Source organism: Prionailurus viverrinus, chromosome E1, assembly GCF_022837055.1.
Source record: "Prionailurus viverrinus isolate Anna chromosome E1, UM_Priviv_1.0, whole genome shotgun sequence".
Lineage (NCBI taxonomy): Eukaryota > Metazoa > Chordata > Mammalia > Carnivora > Felidae > Prionailurus > Prionailurus viverrinus.
In genome coordinates, this window is record NC_062574.1 from 10,906,212 (window position 1) to 10,934,075 (window position 27,864).

Consider the following 27,864-nt stretch of genomic DNA (forward strand, 5'->3'; position numbering starts at 1 on the left):
TGTATATATACACGTGTATATATATGTGTGTATATACATATATATGTGTATATATACACGTGTATATATATGCGTGTATATACATATACGTACATATATATGTTCATAGATGAATATATTTACATTGAATGAGTATGTGTGTGGTTATACGCATTTTTCCCCCCTAGCTCTGCCTGTGTACTAGTTCTAGAAGCAATAACAACTCCAGAATAGTAAGCATAACGAACACCAGCTCAATCCTGGTTAAACACCACCCTCTGCCTCCCGAGGCAGCTGATTCCAGGGCTGGGGCAGGAGAAGTCTTAGACGAGCCTGAAACATACTGGTAGAAAGGAAGTGCTCAGAGAATGATGGGGACTTGTCATCATTCTGGGGAGTCCTGCGAGGCAAGAGGACAAGGAGGCAGCTGGAAAGGGGTCCCACTGGTCAAATCTGGGATACTCTGAGCATTTCAAATAATTCGTTGTAGTGACGGATTGTCATCCATTGACTAGAACACCTACGCGTGACGTAACTACATGGATATAAACAAAGGAGAAAAACTGTTTTACAGGAAAAAACAGTCTGGCTTCACACTGATCCGTCCAGCTCCCATCCCGCACCCCAGGGCCCTTCCTCACTTTCCTCTTCTGGGTTTGTGTCTCCTGTCTTTCCTGGAAAGAACCTGGGTACTAAACAATACCATCGTATTTATCCATTTATGTTCCTTCCCACAATACTCACTCAGTTGTTCCAGAATTGCTGCACTGGTGCCACAGCCCATAACACACCTACTAAGGGAAGATCAAGACTCATTTGCAGTTCTCTTTGACCTTAGGATCTCAATCGCACGGCCCGGCATTTGAACCGGAAGAGGCACCTTCCGGATTGGGCTTTGACGTATGTGTAGGAGTCTCCCGGGAAGACAAAGTGGAAGAGAGGACCCTGCAAAGGGACATGCATGTGCAAAAGGCCTGGGGAATGAAAGAGGGGTGTGTACCCCCCCTACTGGGGCAGGGGCCCAGTGTTTGTTTACGGGGAAAGGAGATAACAAAGGGTAGGTCTGGAGAGGAGTGTGGTGGGGGATGGGGGTCATGGCTTGGAAGGGCCTTGAATGTCAGGCAAGGAGCTTGGGGTTGATGTGGCAGGCACTGGGGAGTCCTGAGGGGCACTGGGCTTTACAAAATGTGCAGGGCAGATCGGCAAGTTGGTGGGGGTGATTGGGACCGTGAGATGCGATGCCCGAGCTGCCGGGGCGGCTTTGGGGTCACTTCTCTGGAAACCTCCGTATCTCATCTGTGACTTGGGCCAAAGAGAGGATCCACTCCCGGGGCTCCCCGGGGACTCCCCAAGAGCCCTACCTGGCCTTTGGGGTCTGAGGCAGAGGCTGGGCCACTCACGCGCTCTCCGTGTTCTGTGACATGTCTGCTTCCTGTTTCTCCTCCCTCAGGGGAAGCCTCAAAAGAAAAACGCGCTCTCAAAACAAAGGAAGACGGGTCCTCGACTGCAGAGGAAGCAGGAAGCTCTGACCCTGCTCTGAGCCCAGCTGCCGGGGCCTGGGGACAGCGGGATGGAGTCCGTGGCCCTGTACAGCTTCCAGGCCACGGAGAGTGATGAGCTGGCCTTCAACAAGGGGGACACGCTCAAGGTAGGGTGGCTGGGATGCGCCGAGTTGGTCACACATGGAATGGGGGGGGGTTAAGAATGAGGGCCCAGGACAGCCCCCCAAACAGAGTCCAGCTTCTAGAGGAGGATGGGCCCAGCTTCTCCAGTTATTGTGATTCTGGACAAGCCACTTGCTTCCTCTGAGCCTCAGTTTCCTCATCTAGGAAATGGGGGGATAATTAATTAGGACCCGTCCTTTGGGGGCTGTTGTGAGGGTTCAAGGAGACGTTACCATAGTGCCTGGCAGGGGTTGGTTCAACACCCAGTTTTCCAGGCGAAGAATTTGAAAAGACAGTTGAAAGGAGGGAGGGAAGGACAGAAAAGCTCTTAGGAAAGAATCACGTGGACACACTAACCTCCTGGGGCTGAAAGAAATGTGCCCAAAGTGTAAGAATGAGCTTCCCAGCAGTGTGGAGAAAAGGGAAAGGAGAGTCCTACCACAGCTTGTGTCTCCTTGTCTGCCCCCCCCCCTTTTCTTTTTTTAGTTTTTATTGTTTACTTTTTATTTTAGAGAGAGAGCGAGAGAGCACGTGTGTGAGCAGGGGAGAGGGGCAGAGGGAGAGAGAGAGAGAGAGAGAGAGAAAATCTTAAGCAGGCTCCATTCCACAACCCTGGGATCAAAATCAGGAGCCAAAATCAGGAGGCAGACAGACAACCGACTGAGCCAACCCAGGTTCTCCCTTTTGATGCACACTGCAGCCTTCTAAGGTGTTCCGGGCCGACGGGTTTGTGGGCGCTCTCTCTGGCAACGTCCCTGCTTATAAGTCTGCATATCCAAGCAGAGGTCAGGGGCCAGATTCAGAAGCGGCCATGCCAAGATTTAGGCCCTGGAGTGCCGCTGACGTATGTTAAGGAAGTCACTGCCCCCTCCCTGGGCCTCAGTCTCCACACTGGAGCAGCGGCCATTAGACGGGGTGTCTCTCCACCCTGCTGGGCCCCGCTCTTGGCCCCAAGCTTCAAGCACAAGAGGAGGGGACAGGAACGACCATTTGCTGGCACCCCACCAGAGCCAGGTCCCGAGCTCAGCAATGCACACTAACGTCCCAGTTAAGCTGCCGAGGTGGGGAGAATCAGTGCCCCCTTTCACAGGTGACTAAACTGAGGCACAGGGAGGTGACACGACTTGCTCGGCATGGGGCCAAATGTGGGGTGCACCTACGTCCTTTGCCTCTGGAACCTTCATTCTGTCCCCGTGGGTCTGGGCTGGGGTTTGGGGAGCTCATGACGCTCCCCAAGAGGAACAGTGTCCCCTTAGGGGGCTCCCTTCCTCTCTATGCTGGGATGCCTGCACTCAGGTCCACCTGAGGTGCCGGCTGGGGGCCCCGGGGACACGTGGCCATGTGGGGACGGGGGCAGGCTTAGCACCAGCACCACCTATAGTCAGGGTATGAGACCTTTGGTGAGAATCATGTCTAGTTGAGAGATCTTACCAATCTGAGAGCAGTTTGGGGTCTGTAGACCCACACGAAGGGCTTGGAGGGGAGCAAGACAGAGAGGAAATAGGAATGAGGTGGGTGCTGGGCTCCAGCTGAGGCTCAGAGTGACCAGCCAGCGGTGGATGGGGATCAGTGGGCATTCCCCAAGCGACCGTGGTGGATGGGGATCAGTGGGCGTCCCCCAAGCGACCGCAGCAAAGGCTGTGAAATCTCCACTTTCCTCCCAGATCCCTGTGCCCGCGACCCCCGCCCCCATGTTAGTCAAGTTTCCCCGCTAACTTCTGCTAAAGCGTCAGCCGACACCTGGTGTGTTTCTTTTACCAGAAGTGCTGGCTAAGGCAGGAGCGAGTGAGCTCATCAGGACAGGGACCACACCAGGGCACCAGGACGTGAAACAGTGCCTGGCATGCAGTAGCCTCTTAGTAAGACATGGGGAATGTTGCAGGGAAGAAGGAAGGAAGGATTAAAGCGTTAGCTGAAACTTGGGCATCCCTCATGTCCACAGAGACTGACGAGGGGACTTTTCAAGCTCAAAGAACGATGGAGGAATGCCAGGCAATGGGAAGAGTGGCCTTTTCTCCTCTTCCTTCCTTCCTTCCTTCCACAAACACTTGTCAAGCTATGGAGTACATACTCTGTGCCAGGCATTGTCCTAAGTGCTAAGGGTATAGCAATGGAACAAGGCAAAGTCCCTGCCCACCTGGAGCTGACATTCCAGAGAGTGAGTGACACCAGGAGGTGATACATGGATTGAAGAAATCAACCCAGGGAGATGAAATGCAGAGGGCCAGTGGGTGGGAGGGGACAATGGGACAGCTTTAGGTGGGGTCGTCAGGACAGTCTCTCAAAAGAGGTAACATCTAGGGGTGCCCGGCTGGCTCAGTCAACAGAACATGAGATTCTTGATCTCAGGTCATGAGTTGGAGCCCCACATTGGGCATAGAACTTACAAAAAAAAAAAAAAAAAGAGGTAACACCTTAGCTGAGACCTGAAGGATGAGTTGGAACCAGCCATGCAAAGAGCCGGGGGAAGAGAGCAGCAGGTGGGAGGGAACAGCTGGTGCAAAGGCCCTGAGGCAGGACCGTGTCAGTGTGTTTGAAGAGTTGAAAGAAAGGTCTGTGGCTGAAGTGCAATGAGGGAAGAGAATCACAGGGTAAGGGTGATGTTGGGAGGTAAGCAGGAATTAGGACCTGTGAAGGATTTGTATTTCATTCCAAATTTGAGGCATACTCATGGAAGAGTTTTCAGTAGGGACAAAGACTGGATCGAGTTTACATTTTGAAAAGGTAACAGAGGGGACAGGAATGGAAGCAGAAAGGGGCTCTTGCAGTCCACTAAGTAAGAAATGAAGGTGGCTTAACCTAAAAAAAAAAAAAAAAAAAAAAAAAAGACAAGATATTAATGTCCTTCATATGTAAAGAGCTCTTATAAATCAACAAGAAAAAAATCACAAACAGCATAATAGAAAAATGGGCAAAGGATATGAATGGGAAAATTGCCGAAGAAGCAACGTAAGCAAGTAAGTGCCCAGTTTCACCAATAACAAAAGACATGCGCCTTAAACCAAGTAACCGTTCCCCATTTGCCAGACCAGTGAACTTTTATTTTAAAAAGAATCTCCAAGTTTGTTGAGGATGCGAGAAAACATGCACTTTTACATGTGGGAGGTGGACAGGTAAAGTGACGATCACTTTGATGGGAACTTGGGAAACATATAGAAAGCCGTAACAATATCCATGTGTGTGAGCCAGAAATTCTGCCTCTGGAAACCCGAGATGTAATCAGAGATGTATGTGTGTTCTCTCATAAAGGACTCAGGGAGCACTCAGGGTGTCCCTGGTCCCATGCTCTGCCCTGGAGACTCAGCAAGGAGAAAACGGGCATAGTTGCTGCTCACGCAGCTGGTATTCTGGTGGCAGACGTGGGCCACAAACCAGATAAACAAGGAAAACACAGAGTTTGTCAGATGGAGAAGGTGTAGAGGGAAAAATAGAGCAGGCGAGAGGTGGGGCACGTTGGCAAAAGCGTCTGCAGTGTGAAATTAACCTGCGTTACCGGCTTAGTGCCAAATATTACACAGTCCTGAAAATGCTCTTTGGGGAGGGTGTTTCATGCCATAAAAAAGCTCCTGATTCAGCATCCAGTGGCGAAACGCAGAATGCAACCCTATCCACACAGACAGAGGGTCACCTCTACACAGATAATCAGTGGATGTTCATTTTGTGGAGGGGAAAACGGACAGTTTTCTGGGCACTGGATTTGTGCCTAGAAAAAAAAAAAAAAGACTGGAAAGAAATGACCTGATAAGCTAGCAGTTGTCGGTTCGGGGTGTTGGGCCAGGAGCTAGTCACATTTTCCTCTACTTTTTCTGCACATCTCACATGTTCTGCAACGAGCAAGCATTCCTTCGAGGGCCAGCTGAGGCGGTGGGATAGCATGTTCACGGTCATGCAGGTGTAAGGTCACATCCTGCCTTTATTTCGGATTTGGATGGATTTTTTTTTTGTATTAGCTTTATTTTGTTGGTTTTTTAATTATTTTTGCATTAGCTTTTAAACAGCCTTTATTTTTCAGAAGGTTTTTTTTTTTTTTTTTTTTTTTTTTTACTTTTTAACGTTAATTTATTTTTGAGAGACAGAGCGCTAGCCAGGGAAGGCCAGAGGGAGAGGGAGACATGGAATCTGAAGCAGGCTCCAGGCTCCACACCATTAGCACGGAGCCCGGTGCGGGGCTCGAACCCACAAACCGTGAGATCATGACCTGAGCTGAAACCAACAGTCAGACTCCTAACAGACTGAGCCACCCAGGCACCCCCAGAAATTTTTTCTTTTTAAAGACATTTCTTAACATTTATTCATTTTTGAGAGACAGAGGGAGCCAGAGACAGAGCCGGTGAGGGAGCAGAGAGACAGGGAGACACAATGTGAAACAGGCTCCAGGCTCTGAGCTGTCTGCACAGAGCCCCACACAGCACTCGAACTCACAAACTGTGAGATCATGACGAGCCAAAGTGGGACGCTTAACCGACTGAGCCACCCAGGCGCTCCTTAGAAGTTTTCTTTTCTTTTTTTTTTTTAATGTTTATTTATTTTTGAGAGAGAGAGGCAGGGGCCGGGAGGGGCAGAGAGAGGATCTGAAGCCGGCTTTGCGCTGACAGCACAGAACCGGATGCGGGGCTCGAACTCACGAACCGGGAGATCATGACCTGAGCTGAAGTTGGTGCTTAACCGGCTGAGCCACCCAGGACCCCCCAGAAGAGCTTCAGATTTACACAAAAATCAAGGAGACAGTACGGTGGCATCTGGACCCATCCCTCCCTATCCGTAACATCTTACATTAGCACCTTGCCCCCACAACTGTGACAAAGTGTATTAGGGGACACCAGAAAGGACAAAGTGGAGGGGACAGGGTGGGCAGGGGGCAGATTAGACACCATCTCTAAATATATAATAACCACAGCTGGTTTGTAATGGTTCGCTGTCCATTTCAAATTTCAGACTGACTGTCCTCTATGTCCAAGTGATTGTGAGTTATTGCAATGGGATCGTCTGTTCTCCTCTATGCATTTTGTCTTCTACAACATATCTGTGGCCTTGGATGAGCACTTAATTGTGCGGCTGCATTCGTGTGTCTACCTTGTCTTTCTCTGCATCCCTGGTAGAGACACAACTGATGTCCCCACGGGAGCTGCGTCACGTCCTGGGTCTCCTAAAGGCTGGAGGTGGATGGAGGTTGCTTCTGACTTGCATAGATGCTCAGATCATCTTTCCAGATGGTGGAGGTGGAGGGTGAGGTCCCAGAGGCCACCAGGGTGGAGAAGGTGGGGGTGGCCCAAAGCCCACGGATGGTGATAAAGGGCAGCCCGCGGGGTATGACACGGAGGGCACTTCTGGGAAAGGAGGAAATGCTCTGGCAGCCACCTTGACCTTAGGTGCCTGAGTGGCTCCGTCAGTTAAGCGTCTGACTCTCGGTTTGGGCTCAGGTCATGCTCTCACAGTTCAGGAGTTCAAGCCCCCCGTGAGGCTCTGCGACAACAAATCTTGAAGTTGCAGAAACCTACAACCACCATGCAATTTTTACCTTAATGGGCTGATGTGGCTACGTTATTAACTAACGAACATACTCAGGGTTTCTGCCTGGCTTTTATTTTTTTTAACATACCGTCTGAAAACATTCTTTACCCCGATTCCCGCGTTTCTTGGGGCCCCCTTAAGTTTTGCTCCCGAGGTGCCTCACCCCCCTCACTCTTGCGGAGCCCTCCCTCTGTGCAACTGTAAAATCGTGAGCACGATGTCACCTTGTGTGCCCCCTTCTCCCAGGCCAGGGCGGCGCTGTGTGGTCGGGTGGCCCTCCTTCACCTGGCTGGGTGGGGTGGGGTGGGGCGGGGCGCAGCTCCTGGAGCCATCCCGTTCGTCCTTCCAACCGGTGCTTCCTGGGCGCCCCTGAGGGCCGGGCCCTGTCCCAGAAGTGCCCACCGACAAATCCCAGCCTCTGGGAGCCCCAGGTGAGAACATCTGAGCTCTGGTCTTGGAAGAGACCTGGGTGGCACATAGACCCACACTGGGCACACGGCCCCAGACATCACTTCCTGGAACAAAGCATCCTCCCCGGTAGGCTGGGCACGTCCGGGTGCACAGGACCCCACTGTTCCCAGCTGAAGGAGGGGGGCCGGGTGGTGGCTTCACCCCCATCTCTCCACAGATGACCCGGCCCCCGAGACCCAGACTCGGGGAGCCCACAGCCTCCTCGGCATCTCCAGAGACAAGGTCGATGGCACCTCGGACCCAATGCCGACAACCCTGAGCCCTCTAACCTGCTCCCCGACAGCCATTCCCATGGCAGCCTGCCAGCACTCAGCCCAACCCCCTCGAGTCGTCCTGGCTGCTCCCCAACTGTCTCGTACCCGGCCTGTCGTTGAATCCTGCCAGCGACTCTGCCGAAACCTATCCGGAACCTGACCGCCTCTCCACACCCCCTCCCCGACTGCCCTCTTCCTCCAGGGCACCTGGAGGGTCCCCCGACCCCAGACAGGTGCACAAGCTCCTCACTGCCCCACCTGCCTCTGCTCCTAGCCTCCCCAGTCTCCACACGGTGGCCGTAACTCAGAGCCTGAGCCTCCCCTGCTGCCCCTCCCTGGCTTCTCTTGGCTTTTATTTTTTTTTTTTTAAGTTTAAATTTATTTATTTTGAGAGAAAGAGTGAGAGCACGAGCAGGAGAGGGGCAGAGAGAGAGAGAGAGAGAGAGAGAGAATCCCAAGCAGGCTCCGCACCGTCCGCACAGAGCCCGACGTGGGGCTCGATCCCACAGACGGTGAGGTCATGACCTGAGCCGAAATCAAGAGTTGGATGCTTAATGGACTGAGCCACCTGGGCACCCCTTCTCTTGGCTTTTAAAGGAAAATCTGAACAGCTTCCCGTGGCATACAAGCCCTACGTGCTCTTGCCTGGCTGGCCTTCCCCACTTCTCCTCACAGTTCTGCCCTCCTGAGTCAACTCCAGACCCTCTGGACTCCTCTCGGTTCCGAGAGCAGGGCTTGCTACCACCTCAGGGCCTTTGCACTGGCTGTTCCCTCTGACTTGGACACCATTCCCCGCATTTTCTCACCTCCGGTTCCTTCCTGTAACCGGGGTCTCAGTTCGCATATCACCTCTTCAGGGAGGGTTTTCTGGACCACCCCATCTGTCCCCTGTTGACAATCTGCCTGCCCTCAACCAGACATCCTCGATCTATTTCGGAGCACCTGCCACTAGTTTAAGGTACCTGTTCAGTTGTTTCCTTCCTTCTTTATTGTCTGCCTCTGCCCACAATGTAAGCTTGTTCCCTGCTGTCTCTCTAGGACTTTGCATGGTATCTGGCAACACAGCAGGTGCTCAGGAAATAACTGATGAGTGAATTCCCTGGCTGGGGACCTTGGGGTAGGACAGTGTCCTGGGTGGAGGGCACCCATGGGGGTAAAGGCCGGGGGCAAGCCAAGGTGTGAATTTCACCAGGGAGGACTGATCTGTCTCCTTGGTGTCAGTTTTCATGGCCCGGAGGGTCTGTAGCTTTTGAACAATTTTAACGGTAAGAATTCAGCCAATCTGGGGCACCTGGGTGGCTCGGTCGCTTAAGGGTCCAATTCTTGATTTCGGCTCGGGTCATGATCCCGTGGTTCATGAGTCTGAGCCCCGCATCAGGCTCTGTGCTGTCCCTGGCTTGGGATTCTCTCTCTCCCTCTCTCTCTCTCTGCCCCTCCCTCGCACGCACTCTCTCTCTCTCTCAAAATAAATAAATTAACTTAAAAAAAAAAAAGAATTCAGCTAATGTAGCTAATGAGAACATCACAGATGAGAAAACTGATGCCAAGACTAGAGAGAGAGTCGGAAGCAGGCGGAGTAGCCCAGCCCCAGGCTCCAGGGCATCTTCCTTGAATCTGTGGCCGTGGAAGACAGCCCACAGGCTTTAATTCTCCCATTAAGTTGGGGCATTATTTTTGTTTTGTTTTCAGCAAGTTTTCCTGAGTCAGCCACCTGCTTTCCGTCTGTCCCCGGGGCTGCTGACCTTGCCCAGGCTACAGACTCAGGAAGGAAGGAGTCAACGGGGCCTGGCAGACAGACAAGGGGGTCTGGCACGGCCTGGGCCCAAGGCAGCAAATCCCAGCTCTTCCTGGCAAAATGGAACTAATTGATGCCCTTGCGTCTGCCTGCCCCCCGGCCCTTTGCACCTGCAATGCCCCCATAGTAGTATGCTCTTCTATATCTGATTTTTTTTTTTCCTGTCAACAAATACCCACTAGGATTGAGCTGATGTGCGCATCTGCTCCAGGACTGACAGGAGAGATGCCCCCTTGGCCTTGGGTCCAGATACAAGTGGGAGGTAGAGTGGAGGTAAAAACCAGTGGGCCAAGGTCCCCCAGACCAGCTGAGCCAGGGACCCCAGGCCCCAGAGTCCTGGCTTGCTGTATGGGCTCTGCCTCCCTGCTGCTGGGTGGCCTTGCTCGCCTCCCACCTCTGGGCCTAGGTGTCCCCATCTGTGAAATAGCCTTTGGTGATGAGCTGTCCCACGGAAGGCTTGCCCCGGGGAAAGGAGGAAGGGGCCCCAAGATTCATTCTGTACATACTGTTCCTCCCTGCGGCCGCTTGGTTGCTCATCCACTGCAACTACCAGCCCGACTAGGGCTGTTTCAGTTCCTCTCGACCCACCTGTGGGGCTGCAGAGATCTCACGCCTTGGACGAGGAGCCCATGTGACCTGGGCAGGCCAGGCCTCGGCCACGTCTTAGCCCAAAGACCTCCTTTATTTTGCTCTCTGGTGCCTGAATCCCCACCACCCTGCATTGTCACCCCTGAACTCAGATTATAAGGGTTGTTTAAGTGTAAGTGACCCCAGGTGACCACCAGTAGGCGCTGAGCTCAGGCTGGGGCTCCCCGACCTTCCAGGGTCCCTCCGACCTTCACCCCATGGCTCGGTGCACGGCATGCAAATGCTGCAGAAACCCCACGTTCAGGGGCACAGCTCAGGAACTGAGGCACCCCAGATCTGCCCCCCCAGATCTGCCTGGGAGTCCAGCTCCGGCCCCCCTAAAGTTCAATGCACTGACCAAAACCTCACTGGGTCCCCAGCTGTCCAACCTGGGGAGTCTGTGACGCTCTTGGGGACAGGCTGTCCCGGGCCCTGAAATGAGACACGGCCCTCGTGAACTGGGGCAGGTCCCCAACCCTCCCCTGTGAAGTGGGTCCTGGGCTGGCATGGGTGATGCCCACCTGGGGTCCTTGAGCGGCGAGACCTCAGCTGGTGGCAGCCGTGCCTCTTCGGTAAGCAAGTGACCGTTGTCCCTCCCGCCCGCAGATCCTGAACATGGAAGATGATCAGAACTGGTACAAGGCTGAGCTGCGAGGTGCTGAGGGCTTTATTCCCAAGAACTACATCCGCGTCAAGCCCCACCCGTGAGTGGCTGCCCCCCCCCCCCCCCCCCCCCCGCCCCCTGCCCCGGCCCTACCCTCAAGGCGGCCCCAGCCCCTGCAGTCAAGTGTCCTCACCTGGCCTGGCCCAGGCCGAGCCGAGCTGCCCGAAGGGCACCCCTTAAGCACGCCCCTGGCTTCTAGTCATCAGTGTCTATGCTGAGCAGGGGCAGAGGACAGAGATGTGAGGACCAAAGTGGTGGCAGGGTCAGGGCCAGCCCAGGCCACGCCCCTGAGGACCTGGAACACCAGAGAACGCCCAGGAGAGTGCTGAAGGGGACAGGGCCCCGGGCTCTCAGCCAGCTGGGCCACTGGCTGCGGTGGGGTCTCTGGCAGGTCCTGCTGTCTCTATGCCTCAGTTTTCTTACCTGTAATACAAGGAGGGCCGAGGCTTCAATCTGCAGAGGATTCTAGAGCTCTCTTTAAGAGTGGGTGTCATGTGTGGGGCCAGGCATGCTGGGACCTGGGACCTGCTGGCCCAGGGAAGCTCCCGGCACGCCCTCAGCAGGTGGCCTCCCACGCTGCTGCCCTGAGAAGGGCCGGGGCCGACCCCGGCCCCAGAACAGGCCCAAGTGGCCGAGAACCTATGAAAAACCGACTGGATATGCCTGAGATGATGGTGGAGGTAGGCCCCTCACTCAGTCACTCATCAAACACTAGCCGCAGCCCCAGGGGGCCTAGCTGGGTGATGCCAGAGACACATGATGAGACGCTGGGGTCGGAGCAGCCCCATCCTGTGGGAGCGACAGGTCATAAAGAAAGCACGAGATGGGAAGGCCGTCAGCATTGAGGTAACTGGGGAAGGCTCCTCAGAAGAGGTGACAATGAATGGGGTTTTGAAGGGTGTGTAGGAGTTAGCTAAGCAGCAGAAGAGGAAGGCATTCCTGGAAGAGGGGACAGAGAGGACAATGAGGAAGAGCCCGTGGCAGGAGGGCCTCAGATGCCAGGCTCACGGTGGTGGGGAGCGTGGCGATGGCTGAGCAGGGGAGGGACCCTGTCACAGGTGGAGGCGTGTGACAGGGCCCTGCAGGCTGGAGGGGACAGACTGGAAGCCATGAGGTGTGTGTGACGGTGAGTTAGCAGGGGAGGGCAGTGCAGGGTCAGGGTGGGAACTGGAGGGTATTTCCTCTTTATCTGCCTTCGAGTTATTTCCAAGCTGCTACCACCTCCGGCTTCCTGTGCGGGCAAGGCCCCGTCCCACCCACATCCCCAGCTACCCTGCCTGGGTTCCAGGCATCCCCAGCCTCCCCACGCAGAGGCCGCTGCCTCTAGCCGACATCCTGGGCTGCAGCTATGACATCCAGGCCCTGCGGTGGCCCTGTGGGCAGATATCTGTCCCTCTGGCCTTATAGTCTTTCGGTCAATAAAGGGAGAGCGCGAGGGGAGAGAGAGAGAGAGAGAGAAATGCCAGGGGCCCCAGGGAATCCATAAGCCAATGGAGGACACAGGCAGGAGTGACCACCGTGGGCCGGTGGGTCAGAGAGAGACCGCCAGGGGGAGGAAATGGCCTGGCGAAGGCCGGAAGCCCAGAAGGCACAAAGCTGCTGAGGAGCCCTGAAGAGAAGCTCGCATTTGCTGACCCAAGATTTTGGTGCAGGGCCAGGCCTATCTGGGCGACGCTGGTGGCTGAGACAAGACCGCACCTGTTGGAAGCCATGGAGGGTCCCCGTGTCTGAGGCCCTTGGGGTCCCGGGGGTCAGTTCTAGCCACTTACATCTGGGACAGAGCAGAGACAGGGGTGAGGCCCCCAACCCACCCACCAGGCCATGCCCAGATGTGTTCTTGGCTAACCTCAGCACCTTCCCTGGCCCCAAAATAGCGGTGGGGAAACTCGGCATCTGACTCAGCCCGTCGGGCCCCCGGGTGTGGGGTGGAGGGGAGGGGGAGGGCTGGGGCGGGCTGGGGTCCCAGAAGGCCTCATCCTACACCAGCCCCACTCCTTCCCTGAGCACCCCCACTGTCTCCCCTGCCTGCCTGGGGAGCCCCTGGGGGAACCGTGATACCGACCAGGGGCCCCAGAGGCACCCACCCGGCCGTGTGCCCGCGGCAGCCGTCAGGGAGGGCTTCCCAGAGGAAGGGCATGGTCTGCTGGGCCTGGAAGTTACAGTAGAAGTTTGCCAGGGAGGGCAGCAGACAGGCCTAAGCGAGTGCTGTGCGGGGAGGGGCGTGAGCCATTTCACAGCAGCCGAGGCGCCTGCAATCTCTCCAGGGCAGACAGTGGAGACAGCTGGATTCTGGGGGCCTCAGGAAATCCTTGTCCCGCACCCCGTCCTTCAAGCCACCTGAGGACCAGCCCTGCCTTCTCCTGACGGGGGGGGCAGGGCTGGCCTCCTCAGAGGGTGTGGTTGCCGAAGCCTTTGAGGGTGACGGCCGCCCACACACTGACGCCTCCTATGGGGTTTTGTGGGTTCTTTGGAGACACCCGAGCCCTCAGGAAACGCCCACTCAGGGCCCCACTGGGACACGGCGCCTGCACCTGTGTCCTGCTGGGGGCCGCAGCCTCCCAGCTCAGCCTCCCGAACTCCGGGGACCCGGGCCGAGCTTTCCAGATGGTGGCCTGGAGCCCCCACACTCAGCAGCCGTCTTCTCTGCCTCCCCTCCCAGGAAATCCACCGTGAGATGGGCTCGGGGTCCCCACCAGTCTGGGGACAGCAGTAGGCTAAGCCTCGCTTCTGGGTGTGGGCTCCACAGAAGCAGCACCTGAGCCGCAGTGGGAGGACGAGAACTTTATTTTGGAGCGGGAGGCGGGCAGGGAAGGAGCCAGTTGTCCACACGGCCGCGGACGGCGGCGACAGACAGGAGGGGCACCGGAGGGAGAGGACGCGGCACAGGCACCCCAGAGTGTTCCATCGGGGCAGGGAGGTGAGTGTTTGTCCACCTGCTCAGTCTCAGAGAATGTTCCGGGGGCTCGGTCCACCCTGCACACAGGCCTGTGTTAGTTGCCAGAAAAAAGCCCCGGGGCCGAACCCTGGTGTTCGCATTTGGCCCAGCCCCGTGCGGGGACGGCGGGGACGCTGGGGACACTGGGGACGCGGTGGGACACCACCGGCAGCTGCCGCTCCACCTATCGCCCTGGCTCTGGGCTTCGAGGGCTCGTCAACATCCTGACACAACAGGAAAAGTCCCACCTCACATCCGCCCCCGGTGCCAAACTCAGACTCAGGAAACATTTGCTGAAAGACGGAAGGGAAGCTTGACAAGGGACGGAGTCTCTGGACCCCACCCGGGGTTGGCCGTGGTGCCACCATGAGACTCTGGCTGCTCTGGGCCTCAGTTTCCCCAGCTGAACAAGAAAGGGCCCAGCCAGAAACCACCTGGACGCTACAAGGGTGGGCAAGGCCCAAAGAGGCCGGGGCTGCGTGGGCCACACAGCGAGATGGTCAGGCCTGGCAGAGAAGCTGAGCCCCAGCCTTTTGCCTCCAGGTACTGGGGACAGAGGGGCAGTGGGGGTCTTGCAGGACTCTAAGCATTTACCAACCACTTCTGCATTACCCAGTTCTATTTGGTCAGCTAGAAAAGGGACTTGGACCTGTGAGCAAAAGTCCAGACGGCCTCAGTCTGTGCATCTGTGAAATGGGTGCAGGGAAACTGCTAGTGCTTCTGCCCTCCATTTCTTCTTCTTCTTCTTTTTTTTTTTTTTCACTTTTCAGAATCTCTCATCTAAAACAGAAGAGCTCAGCTGGGGTTGGCCAGGCGGAGGCGCCCTAAATTTCGATTTTTCTCATTTCATAATTTCTCATTTCATAATATGTTTGCCTGGCTTGGGCTCAGGAGCCAGAACGCCGGGATCGGGTCCCCACTCCTGCCTGCCATGGCGTGTACCCTTGGGTTCGTTGCTGTGCGATTCTGAGCCTCGGGCTCCGCATCTGTGAAATGCGTGCAATCACACCTCCTGTGTCTCGGGACCGCCGTGAGGATCCGCGATGTTGGACGCCCGGGACACGGGGACGGGGTAGCCTGGCCTCCCCACTGCCCTCACTCGCCCCCTCTCTCTGCAGGTGGTACTCGGGCAGGATTTCCCGGCAACTGGCCGAAGAGATTCTGATGAAGCGGAACCACCTGGGAGCCTTCCTGATCCGGGAGAGTGAGAGCTCCCCAGGGGAGTTCTCTGTCTCCGTGAAGTGAGTTCTGACCCATGGGGGAGCGCGGAGAAGGGTGGAGAGAGTAGTCTCCCTGAGGGAGGAACAGCCAGAACCTGGAAGCAGGTGACTGTCTGGGGTGGCGGGGGGAATGACACGCACCCCGGCGTGTGGTCCAGAGTGGTGGGAATATGCTTGGAAAGGGGGTCGGGGCTGCCTGCAAGGCCTCAAGTGCCGGCGCGAAGGGTCTCTGGACATTATTCTCTGGGCAGTAGGGAGCCATCATAGACTCACCATGAGCGGAGGAAGAAGGATGCCAGGATTGGATGTAATGGAAGCCAATGGGGGCGGGAGAAGCATCGAGACACCCAGGGCAGGTGCCCCACCCTGTGCTGTAGACAGGGTGCCACCATATGGTGCCGTGATTGAGATGAGGGACTGTGGGGCCAGGCTGCTTGGGTTCAGGTTCTAGTTCTGCCTTTTCCTGGCTGTGTGACCTTGGGCAAATCACTTAACTTCTCTGTGCCTGCTTCCTCTGATGTGAAATGAGTAATTGCAAGGAATATATGAGTCAATATACATATATTTTTTGAGTCAATATATTCAGAGCGATTGGAATAGTGCCTGACATTGAAGCAGGGTCGCCGTGATGGGAGGGTCTGGCTTTGTGACCAGCAGCTCCTCGGGCGTGACGTGGCAGTCTCTGGGGAGCGCAGAACCCAATCCCAAAGGCCACAACTAGGGCCATGGAGGAATCCAGGCTGGAAGGTAGAAACAGGAACAGGCATCGGGGCGAAGGGGTCTGGTCTCTGTGTTTCCTATTCTCAGGACCTGGGACGGTAGGACATAGATGCATAAATTCAAGGAATATTTTGTTGAGCTACACGTCCTGTGCCAGGCTATTCTAGAAGCTGGGGAAATGACAGTAAAAAAACCCCAAAGTTGCTGCCCTGATGGGTTTATGTCCTGGTGGGAGAGACAGACAGCATACAAGGAAGCAAAGGAATAGAGCAGAAGCCAAGGTGGTCAGAGATGGCCTCTCTGAAGAGGTAGCATGTTTTTAAATGTTTATTTATTTTTGAGAGAGAGACAGAGACAGAGCATGAGTTGGAGAGAGAGAGGGAGGGAGACGCACAGAATCCGAAGCAGGCTCCACGCTCTGAGCAGTCAGCACAGAGCCCGGCACAGGGCTCGAACTCACAAACCACGAGGTCGTGACCTGAGCCGAAGTCGGACGCTTAACCGTCAGAGCCACCCAGGCGCCCCAAAGGTAGCATTTGAACAAAGATCTGAAATTGGAAGTGGAGGCTGCCCAGGTCTCCAGGAATGAGGACCTGGGAGGAGAGACTTCTATGCAGAGGGAATAGCAAATGCAAAGGCCCTGGGGTAGGAATGCACCTGGGCCGTGTTGGAGTCCACAGGAGGTGGTGTGATAAGAGCAGAGAAGCAAAGGGGGAGAGGATGAGGGATGTGGTCAAAGAGATGAAGCTGACAGGTCCCGACAGGGAGTTTTCTCTGGGAGCAGTAGGGACATTGAAGCAGGGTCTTGAGCAGGGGGAGGGTCTTGAGCAGGGGGAGATGTGATTGGCTTCCATTTTTTGGCAGATCCCTCCGGCTGCTATGAGGAGGAGGGATGGTTGGGAGTAAGCGGGAGCACTTGGAGGCCAGGGAGGAGCCAGGCCGGAGGTGGCGGTATCTGGGACTCTGGAGGGGGCTGAGGACATGAAAAGCGACCGGGGAGGGGGGTGGTGTGGATCTGCGAAGTCAGGGCCGCCAGCAAAATGCCGACTGTCAGGGTCTCCGCGGGAGGCGCCCACGGTGCCAGCTTTTCCTGTCACTGACCGCTGTATTGGGGTGGCAAGGTTGCCAGCGGGAGGGAGGGAACAAGCAGCGGACCCTGGAGCTTGGCAGGGTGGCCCCTAGGAGCCCGTTCTCCCGGGACTGGGTTGGTTCACGGTCAAGGGCTTGATTGTCCAAAGGATAAATGAACACGGGGCCACTTTGTTGTTTAATGTGGGGGCCGGGGGGGGGGGGAGTGTGACAGGGCGCTGGGGTCCAGGGAATCCCAAAGAAGCAGAGAAAGAAAGACACGGACAGGAAGGCTGCTGGGGCATGTGTGTAAAAATGACCCAACATCACGAGAGTTCTCGGCACTTACCTGATCCCCTCCAAGCTATGCAAGCAGCCGGCCAGTTCCTTTTACTTCCCTCCCTTCCGCCCTTGACCTCCAGGGAACAGACCGGTTACCCCAGGGGATGGGAATGGCTCTGGCCCTCTTTGAGCCTCTATTTCCCCATCTTAAAAATGGGAGCACTGTTGAGGCGCCTGGGTGGCTCAGTCGGTTGGGCGTCCGGCTTCAGCTCAGGTCATGATCTCGCGGTCTGTGGGTTTGAGCCCCACGTTGGGCTCCGTGCTGACAGCTCAGAGCCTGGAGCCTGCTTCAAATTCTGTATCTCTCTCTCTCTCTCTCTCTGCCCCTCTCCTGCTTGCACGCCATCTCTCTGTCTCCCCAAAATAAATAAGTCTTTAAAAAAATTTTTTTTAATGGGAGCACTGTCAGTGTGCATGTGTATGGGGGTGGGGGGGATGCTGTGAGTTCTTAGCTCTGATCTACCACCCCGCCCCCCACCCCAGGATGGTCGTGGGCATCTGGAGTGCCCCCTGGGTCACTTCCCACTTCCACAGCTCAGCCTCCACTCCCCAGGATCCGTGCAAAAGCAGGAAATGGAAATTTTCCGTGTGCTGGCTGTCCGAGGGCCTGGTCAGCTGGGAATGGCGCCACCAGGTGGGCTGGTCCAGCTTCGAGGGGCTCCTGGAATCGGTTCAAAAGCCCAAGATCACCCAGCAAAGCAGGGGCACAGGGGACCCAGCCAGACAGCTTCTGCAGCTGGAGCTGAGGGGAGGTGGTGGCCCTGCCAACCCCCACCCTGCCTCTCCCGCCTCTGCGATCAAATCACACCTCCATGCACTGCCCTCTTCTGGCGAATCTTTGTAAATGCAGCCCGGCTGGTGCAGGTTCAGACGCTGCTGTGTGTGTGTGTGTGTGTGTGTGTGTGTGTGTATGTGTGTGTGTGTGTGTGTGTGTAAGAGAGAGAGAGAGAAAAGAGAAGAGAGAGGGAGGGGGAGAGAGAGAGAGAGAGAGAGAGAGAGAACCACAGAGTGGGACAGAGAGAGAGGAGTCAAACCAAGGAGTGTGGTGGGAATGTAGACACGGCCTGGCCCAGGGGTCTCCACGATGAATGAATAAATACGGGCAATTCAGAGACAGGGGACACTTTCCACATGGTGAAGGAGGTGATATCTGAGCTGGGCCCTGAAGCCCGAGTAGGAGTTTGGTGTACAAAGAGAGGAGAGGCATGTCAGGCACAGGGACTAGCCTGTTGGACCCGGAGTTGGGGCGGGGCAGGGGTGGGTTTGGATAGCAACAAGTCCGACCAGGAGGGGAGACAGGCAGTACTAGGAAGTAGTTGTTGAGCAGGGGAGCCAGCACCCACGTCCTGGGAAAAGGCCTGGGAGCATCTTTCGGAGAAATCCTAGCACATGCCCTTCCGCACGTCCCCCAGGGCATCCTGGCCGAGCCCCCCCCCCCCCCCCCCCCCAGGTCAGAACCAGAAGGAGCTTCCAGGGCTCAGCTAGCTGTGGTTTGTGCACAGCGTCACCAGGTGGCGTCCTCCACCCCCCCAGTTTCATCCCAGCTGAGCCACGCCTCCCAGGTCCTCCTCCCATTCCTGGTCCATTGTCTCTCCCGGAGGGCCTTTCAGTGGCCCTTGGAGGATCACAGGACAGGGATTAGAGTTGGAAACTGAGACTCAGAGGGCGTATATGGCTGGGAGTGTGGGCTTTTGAGCCAGAATCTCAGCTCTGATACTAGCTGTATAACCCTGGGCAAATTACCCTCTGAGCCTCAGTTAATAAGTGCTCCAAAAATGCAAGTTATACTAGTGATTATATTACCTTCTAAGGGCCACACTGCTTCCCAGCCCCCTGTCCCACGAACCCAGGGCTACTAGAGAAGGGGCAGTGACAGAGTGGCAGGGAACCCAGTTCTCGTCCTGACTTCTCTTCCGTCCCCCCCACCCCACCCCGTGCCCCCGGGGCGGGTCCTGGCTTTCTCTTGGCTGTAATGGCCTCATCTACATCATAGAGACAGCAACCCCCAGGTTGTGAAGTCCAGTGACTCGATGGCCATCCAGCAAAGTGACAGCGGTGCAGGTTCACATGTGAGAGCGTTTCCGCCGGCATCGGCTTGGCTCTCGGGGACTCTGACCCCATTCCACGTGGCATCTCCCGCATGCTCACGCCAAGCCCCATAAAGCTGTCAGAGGTGGGGTTTATGGGCCTGGGCTGCCTCTCGGAGTGAGAGCGGCCACGGCTGACTGCCCTTTATGAATTTACAAAGGGCTGTCTGCCACCACTTCCGGGGGCATGTCTGAGCTGGCAGCCAGCAAGCCAGGGACCAAGGCTGGGGCGCAGTGCCTGGGCTGTGTCGCTTTTGTCCCACACTCCCAGCCAGCCTGCGGTGGACTTCTCCACCGTAAACGGCAGGTCGCTCCCAAGCGAGGCATTTTGCTTCCGTTCAGGCCGGAAGCGCCCTGGAGTCAATGCACGTATGTTTGCTCTGGTCACCGAGTACCTACTGTGTGCCAGGCCTTGTCCCAGGTGCTTGGGATTCGGCCATGAACAAAATGGGACAAAGCTCCCTGTCCTTCGGGCACCCATTTCTACTGGGGTGACAGACAGGAAACAGTGATACAAATGACATAAAATCTTGGAAGATGATAAAGGCTCTTGGGAAAGTGAAGCAGGAAACAAATGGTGGCACAAGGTGGAGGGTGCAATACTTTGCAGGCAAAGACAGAGAAGAAGTGATCCCCAGAAACCCCGTTGGCAGGAAACGGGGGCTCGGAGAAGTGCAGTAACTTACCCAAGGTCACACAGCAAGGAAGAGCGGAGCAAGTGCCCCTTGACCCTCTGCGCCCTGACAGACCCACCTGTCCTGAGTCCCAAAGACCCACGGGTCCCTGCCGAGGTCCCTTTGGTTCGATTTCATGTCTGCTGCGGCACATGTATTCCACCCCAGCCCTTTTCTGAGGCTAGAGAAGGGCCATGCCTAATGGAGATCACCGGGTGGGGGTGAGCACCCACACCTCTGCCCTGGAGGGCCCACAGGCCCCAGCCGGGGCAGTCCTGGGGCTCCTGACCTTACCCCAGCCTTGTTTATCCTGTCCCTTTGCTGCTGCCACTGTCCCTTTGCTGCTGCCACCAGGCCAGAAAAACCAGCCGGGCAGGACAGGCTGTTGCTAGCACCAGGACTCAGTTGGTCCTTCAGGCTTTTGTTACAGCCCAGAGGCCAGGCCCTGCCCCTCGTTCCCCCCACCCCGCCCACAGTGGGCGGGTGTGGGGGTCACACACAGAGACAAACACACCCACGGCTGCAAAGAAAGGGACTCACACATACAGTCGCACTCACGGAGCAGAGAGAGAGAGAGAGACCTCCCCCTCCCCCCCACACCCCTAGACACGAGAGACAGGGACACCAGGCACACGCAGGCCAGGACACTCACACAAACACCGTGGGCATTGCCACTGTTGTGGACCAGCTCCACATGGCCCCTCCTCTGGCCTCGCCCGGGTCGAGACCCCTTCCTGGCCGCCCTTCCCGCCTCCAGCTCAGCAGGGCTCACAGGGCACGGCTGTCTGCACTCAAGCCATCCCCCCCTGCCCAGTTCGGGGGTCATCTGGAGTCAGACATGGATCCCCCTATGTGCCCTGCAGCTCCCCTGGGCCAGGGGGAGGGAGAGTCCACAGAGGGTCTAAAGGGTTCTCAAACACCTCAAGGCTCCACCCGGGCCTTGAAGGATGGCTAAGGCCAAGACCACAGAGGAAAGGGAAGGTGTTCCTGGGGAGATCACTAGCAAGGGCCCCACGAGGCTGGAAGATAAGCTGGCTAGAGAGAGGGACACTACCCCAGATGCTGAGTCCTTGGGGCCACCCGATGGAAGTGGCCCTGCTCAGCCTCAGACAAACGTGATCACTGATCAGGAGGGGCCGCTCCTGGCTTACATGGCCGCCCCTGGCTGTGGGCAGGCCTCTCTCCTTTCTGGGTCCCGCTCTCCTCACTACAGAACAGGAAGTTTGGACCAGGTGGGAGAAGGGACAAGGCCCGTCATTTACTGAGGACCTACTGTGCACCACACACAGGTGAGGGGCTGGAACACGCAAGCATCCCAGATTTGAGAATTCTCCCAATTCTCAGATTGGAAGGTTCTAGAATTCCTGGGTCCCTTGTCCCTTTCCTGTCTCATCTCCTCTTCTCTGCTCGCCGATCGTCCTGTGTGATCAGGGAATGCTTTGTTCCTGATAACTTTCCTGGTAGCTGAAGGTAACCTCCAAGCACCAAAAAGTTCAAAGTTATGGTCCGTTGGGGTTGAGGTCATTTTCTTTTTCTTTCTTTGTTTCTTTCTTTCTTTTTCTAATGTTTAATGTTTATTTTAATTTGAGAGAGAGAGACGGATCACAAGCGGGGAAGGGGCAGAGAGAGAGGGAGACATAGAATGTGAAGCAGGCTCCAGGCTCTGAGCTGTCAGCACAGAGCCTGACATGGGGCTCGAACCCATGAACCGTGAGATCAGGACCTGAGCTGAAGTCCGAAAGTTGGACGCTTCACTGACTGAGCCACCTGGGCACCCCCTGGAGATCATTTTCACAGCTACCACCCCCTTATCTGTCCCCTTACCCAAAGGGGAGGGCCCGTCCTTACCCCAGGTTCCTCCTCCTGCCTCTGCACCAGGTGGCCCAGACATGGAGTCCTTGGGGTCCGTTTCCTGGTTTCTCACTTGCCCGGCTTCGGGTTGCCTCACTCTGCTGCTGGGAGAGACACTCCTCCCCGAACACCCCTGCCAAAGTCTAGGGGCCGGGGAAAACCTGATCTTGCAGGGACCGGACACTAGGGAGTCATAGGGCTTAGAGGCTGCCTCAAGGGGAGTGTGTGGCCTCTGGGAGGCTGTGGCAGACCAGACAGGGCAGGAGGCACCGTCCGCCTGCCCGCCCTAGTTCCATCCCAGGAACACGGGCATGCATGTCGGCCGGCCGACAGCATGCGCGGCTTAGTCACCTGGGAACAATGCTTGCTGATGAGCGGCTTTGTCTCGGGTTTGGGGATCACTGCTCCACCCGGTCCCAGAACTGGCTCGCCTTGGAGCTAAGCTGCCCTGAGATCTGGATGTGTCTTAGAGAGGGTGTCGGGTCTATTTCAGGGTCAGGACACCTGGAGGGCTGGAATCACAGCTCAGAGCGGACCGGACAGGAGAGGGTTTCAAGAACAAAGCACCTGATGAGCATTTAAGCCTTGGGCCTTGACGCTCTAGTCCCTGGGTCTAGCCTCTCCCAGCTGGGCTAGCCCTCAGGGCCCACTCCGGCCTCCCTGCCTTTTCCGTGTGTAGTATGCAAGCCATTATGTGCAGTGAGTCAGAAGAAGGCCGTACAAGGGGCTGAGGAACCCAGGGAGACCTCTGACTCAGTTGACTGAGTTTGAGTCATTTTACCTGGGCTTTGAGGCATGAGCAGGAGCTTCACTCGAGAAGAATTTGGAGAAAACTGTGTATGCAAAGGCTTGGAGGGGAGGTTACGTTGGAGTGGAGAGAGAGATTCTGTGTGGTTTGGACCCCTTAACATGGGCAGGGTGGGAGGCATCCCACTTTGCCCACCGCCCCCCCCAACACACGAACAGAACAGATTCACCTTAAACAATTGTCTTCAGTCTTTAATCTTAAACCTTCAACCGAGCAGCGCACCCGCCCCAGGACTGACGCTGGAGGAACCACGGGTCCCAGGCCTTCTGGGCTCTCAGCTCCACCAGCCACCTGGGCAGGAAGCCCTTCCACGGGCAGGTTCCTAAGCTGGCTTCTTTCTGCTGGGGAGCCGGGGTTCTGCTGTGTTCTCCCCGAAGTCACCAGCAGAGTCCCCGCCTCCTGCAAACCCCCCTCCGGGGAGTGCATCAGCGCCCCCCGTTGGGCAGGTGAGGAGGCCGAGGCCCAGAGGCCCAGATGAGCTGACCGGAGCAAGGAAGCGTGGCCGTGGTCTTTTGGCCAGGCCCAGAGGATGAGAGGGAAGGCCTCCTGGGGATCACAGCCCAGGGAACAACGTGGTGCAGTAGCAGTCCTGGACTGGGGCTGACAAGGTCTGGGATGTTCCCCGTATCACAATTAGAATTACGATTACTGCTATTGTCGTACAATGAGAACCAGCAGGGGAGCATGCTAGAATGACGCTTGACACGTGGGAGCGTGGATGTGGCCCCCCAGCTCCGGTTTCTGTTGCCGCGTGTGACCCTGGGGGGGGGGGGTCACGGTTTGCACTCGGGGCCTCAGTTTCCCCGCCGTACAAAGGGCTCGGTTTGCACCTCCTGGACCACGTGGTGGGGCCGGCCACCCTTGCAGAAGGGAGGGGAATCGCAATGGTTTGTGCTGCCCATTGTCCTAACGCTGGCCCCACCTCTGGTCCCAGTCCATCATGGCCTGTCCTGGCGTATGGGACATGCTGCGTGCGGGAAGAGAGTATATGAAGCGTACGAAGGAGGTGAGGCTGGGCAGGTAATCAGAGCCAGATCTCGAGTCCGAGGTGTTAAGATTTTCTCCCGAGGGCAATGGGGAGCCATAGAAGGTGCTTGAGGTGGGGGGCAGAGAGAGACATGAAGCATCCGACACACCTGAGCTCCTCTCCCACCTGCAGGCTTTGGTCTGAGTCAGCACGGTCTGAGGACTCACTCTTCGTGGGACCGTGAGGGCCGGGAGGGGGCTAGGGGAGACTGTCATGTCTGAGGGGCATATTGAAGAGGTGCGAGAAGAGAAGCCCGTTTATTGATTGATTTATTTTTAAAGTTTATTTATTTTGAGAGAGAGAGAGAGAGAGAAAACGAGTGGGGAAGAAGGGCAGAGAACCCCAAGCAGGCTCTGCACTGTCAGCACAGAGCACGAGTCGGGGCTTGAACCCACGAACCGTGAGCCCACGACCTGAGTGGAAATCAAGAGTCGGACGCTTAACCGACTGAGCCACCCAGGCAACCCCCTCCTGCGAGAGGAACCCGTTCAATGCTGCCAGTTAGCCACAGGCAGCATTTTCTGAACCCCTTTCCAGAAGGAAGGTGCTACCATTATCCAGAAGCTGAGGTTTAGAGAAGTTCAGTGACCTGCCTAAGGTCTCACGTCGACCTGCCCTCCCGCCCTGCACCTTCTCCCCCGACTGCGGGTCTCAACCAGGGCTGAGAGGGGCGAGCTTCCAGGGGGAGGCAGAAGGGAGGCCCCGGGGCCCCGCTGAGGCTGCCCCTCTCCGCTAGCTACGGCGACCAGGTACAGCACTTCAAGGTGCTGCGCGAGGCCTCGGGCAAGTACTACCTGTGGGAAGAGAAGTTCAACTCCCTGAATGAGCTGGTCGACTTCTACCGCACCACCACCATCGCCAAGCAGCGGCAGGTTTTCCTGCGGGATGAGGAGCCCCTGCTCAAGGTAGGGGCCCCCCCTGCCCCCCCCCCCCACGTGAGCCTCCGCGGGGGGCCGGGACACCTGCCAGGTCTGGCCACCCCCCACCCCCACCGGCAGCCCCGCATCCAGCCCAGGCTCTAGAGTCCGACTCTGGTGGCACTGCGGTGAGACACGCAAGGGTGGGGACGGAGAGGGAAAGGAAAGGAAGGAAGAGAACGGACGTGATGCGGGGCCACCAGTGTCTGGCTTGTTCTCAGCTCCTGGCGCAGTGCGTGGGTCACAGTAGGCACTCGGTGTGAATTTGCACGAATGAAGGTACAGACGCCTGCCGAGCCTACTGGATGCCGTGCCCGCTGAGCTGGGCTTAGTATGCTGGGGTCCTCATCTGGCCACTGCCCAGGTGAGGAAACTGAGGCACACCCAAGACCACCCACCGGGTAGGCTCAGTCCGGGGTTCTGGCCCCGAGGAGCTGGTCTTGGGTGGGGTGGAGGCAGTGTGAGCGCTCGTGGGTGAGGGCCTGGCTGGGCTCAGGGTGTGTGTGTGTGTGTGTGTGTGTAGTGGGGGGTGGGTATCCAGCCGCCACTGGTCCTCGCAAGAACAGCAATTTGCTAGCCAGCCCTTTCATCAAGGGGCCCCTAGGACCAGCCCTCGCTCTCATTAGAATGATGATAGCAGCCAACAGGGTTATTAGCCCCGGTGTGGTTTCCTCTGGGAGGGGGGTTCGGCAAGGCCTGGGGCTAGAGGTCAGGACCCTGGGACGGCCCAGTTGAGCCTGGGCTCTGCAGGGGAACCAGGGAGCATAGCCTGGGGGGGAGGCTGACGGACTGCTACAGAGAAGCTCCAGTCCTGCCTGTCCCTAGACCCCCACCACGTGTGACCTTTGTCCGTTCTTCAACTGGGCCTCAGTTTCCCCTCTCCTGTGCCAGGAGGGTCAAACGGTGCCTCGGGAGACCCCCATTCATGCACTCCGGGCCACCGGGAAGCTGCCGGGCCTCCTCAGTCTGATCCTGGGGCTGGGTGGGAGGCGAGCTCTCCGTCTGAGCCACCTTCCCTCCCCTCCCCCCTCCCCCCAGGCCTCTGTCCCAGACCTCCTGCAACCTCTCCCCTTCACCGCCGTGGGCCAGGTCTGCCCTTGGAGAAGGTGAGGGAGCCAGTGTGGAGCTGGCTGAGGGCTCCCCACACCGCCCCCCCCCCCCCACTGCCTCGCTCTGGCCTGGGCCCTGGGGTCACCCACCCTGTGGGAGAACTCCAGAGCTGGCTCAGTCCCCTAGGACCCATGCGGCCTCCTACTTCCTGGGCAGAGAGCCGCTAATTACAGCCTGTCCACCGATCCTATCACCCATCCTGGATAAGATTCCGCAGGCTCAGAACAGAGATGCTGGTGGGACCGGTAGGGCCGGGACACCGGGTATAATCGTCACGGCGACAGGCTGACGTGCCTGCAGAGAGCTCTTGTCCGCCCGCCATTTGCAGGGGGGGAAACTAAGTCCCACGAGGGTGGGGACTTACCCGAGGTCACCTCGGGGTATAGATAGGACAGGAACCCAGGCCTGAGAGCTGGGAGCGGCCCTGAGTGACATCCTCTCCCTCAAAGCTCGGTCAAGGGCGCAGCCATAAACTCTGTTCTTAGCTATGCACCACTTTACAGCTTATAAGGCCCGTTCCTGTGGCCAGGACAGCGGTGTTGGTCTGTGGAGAGGGTGGCGTAGACTTGGAGTGAGAACAGAGTCCAAGCTCAATTCTGCCCTCCCACCCACAGCAAATCACTTCTCTTGTTGGGGCCTCCTGAAAACCCCCACTAACCACCTCCTCCCCTCGCAGGGCCCCCGGGCCTGCTTTGCCCAGGCCCAGTTTGACTTCTCGGCCCAGGACCCCTCACAGCTCAGCTTCCACCGCGGTGACATCATCGAGGTCCTGGAGCGCCTGGACCCCCACTGGTGGCGGGGCCGGTTCTGCGGACGCGTGGGCTTCTTCCCACGGAGCTACGTCCAGCCGGTACAACTGTGACCAGGGTGGGGGCCCGGGGCGGGGGCAGAGCCAGCAGGCCATCCGCCCACCAGACACTGAGGTCCAGAGAGAGGACGTGGACGCCCCGTCCCGGGGTCCCACGGGGCTCAGCCTCACTGGAATGTGGACCTCCTCACTGCCAGGCCCGGGCTCCCGCTGCTTCATACAAACGGAGACGGGGCCTCGGTGCCCGAGGACCGCTGCGATGTTCAGTGCTCACTAGGCAGGGGGAGCTCCCAGAGCTTCCTGCTGGCCTCTTCCTGTTGGCTGCCAGCTGCATGGTGTCACGGGGCAGGGGGACAGAAGCCCCACTCACTCCAACCATCAATGGCCGCGGTCTCAGGGCTCTTGTATTTGGGGGCTCTACCCGAGGAAGCATGGCGGACGGGTTCACCTGGGGCTGACCATCTTCTGGGCCTCCCTGCCCACCCTCGGATGGCCCCTTGAGGTGTTCTGGCTACCGGGAAAGTGGCTTAGCGGTGAGGGACAGGCAAGGGGACTGCACGCACATTGACCTGGACCGATGGACGGACTCCAGGTGGAGACTGACTTCTCAGCAGCCCCCTGACGACTTCGGGCCCCACTTGGGTGTCCAACACCCTCACCCCACCACAGACACTTTGGGGAGGGCCTGCGGGAGGGGAGTGCAGGGATGAAAGAAACAGGCAGCTGTCCCTCTCCCATAGGCCCGACACGATGGACAAGCTCCGAGGGCAGACCCCGGGCACAGCCACTTGGGGGACCTGGCTGCCCTGGCCTTCTCTGTATAGGCCCAACTTCTGCCCGGACTGGGGTTCCCGGAGCTCAGGGAAGCTACAGGCCAGGCGGGAGGCCAGGGCCACCGCCGGACTTTGAGGTCCAACAGCATCTGGGATGGGACACTGGCCTGAGCACAGGCGGGGCGTCCACATGGAATGTGCCACCAGCAGCCGGTACTGACTAGCCCCTGCCCAGGGCCTGGGCACTTTGGGGAGCAGGAAGCATGAAACGGGGCTCTGAAAGTGCTTCGAATGCCAGGCTGATGGTGGAAGGGGCAGGGAGCGGGGAGGGAGGGAGGGGACGGCCTCGTGGCAGCCAGGAGCAGCTGGGATGGGAGGCAGGAGTCCAGGGAGGGGGGCTCCCCTCTGCCCAGGGCCGTCTGGAGACCCTTCAAGCCCCGAGCTGCTCCTGACCTGGGCCTGTGTATTCAAAATAAAAACAGGAAAATGAGTATAAGGATGTTGATCGGAAACCTCATTTTCTTTGCTTCGTGCTGGTTTCGAAATACCACCTTCTTTC

At 57.3% G+C, this 27,864-nt stretch overlaps 1 protein-coding gene across 8 annotated transcripts; it reads left to right on the forward strand.

The window, feature by feature from the left end:
* Positions 1-1,398: 1,398 nt before the first annotated feature.
* GRAP (GRB2 related adaptor protein) lies at positions 1,399-27,798 on the forward strand. 8 transcript variants are annotated; one of them, XM_047832233.1, is made up of 7 exons: positions 1,399-1,627; positions 10,908-11,005; positions 15,019-15,141; positions 24,434-24,602; positions 25,653-25,720; positions 26,401-26,574; positions 27,273-27,798. In XM_047832233.1, exons 1-7 carry the CDS (start codon positions 1,550-1,552, stop codon positions 27,439-27,441), a joined length of 879 nt encoding a protein of 292 aa, XP_047688189.1. In that variant the 5' UTR covers positions 1,399-1,549; the 3' UTR covers positions 27,442-27,798. The 8 variants fall into 8 exon arrangements, 5 of the variants coding, with proteins under 5 accessions (XP_047688189.1, XP_047688188.1, XP_047688192.1 ...); XR_007146742.1 differs by lacking the exons at positions 25,653-25,720; positions 27,273-27,798 and adding an exon at positions 24,836-24,978 and having other exon boundaries at positions 26,401-26,537; XR_007146741.1 differs by lacking the exon at positions 27,273-27,798 and having other exon boundaries at positions 24,836-25,720; positions 26,401-26,475.
* The last annotated feature ends 66 nt before the right edge of the window (positions 27,799-27,864 follow it).

Bases quoted from the DNA above. Each gene is read 5' to 3' on its own strand.
- GRAP (XM_047832232.1), top strand. From the start codon at position 1,550: ATGGAGTCCGTGGCCCTGTACAGCTTCCAGGCCACGGAGAGTGATGAG. The intron at 11,006-15,018 runs GTGAGTGGCTGC...CTCTCTCTGCAG, and splicing joins ATCCGCGTCAAGCCCCACCC to GTGGTACTCGGGCAGGATTT. The intron at 24,603-25,652 runs GTAGGGGCCCCC...CCCTCCCCCCAG, and splicing joins ATGAGGAGCCCCTGCTCAAG to GCCTCTGTCCCAGACCTCCT.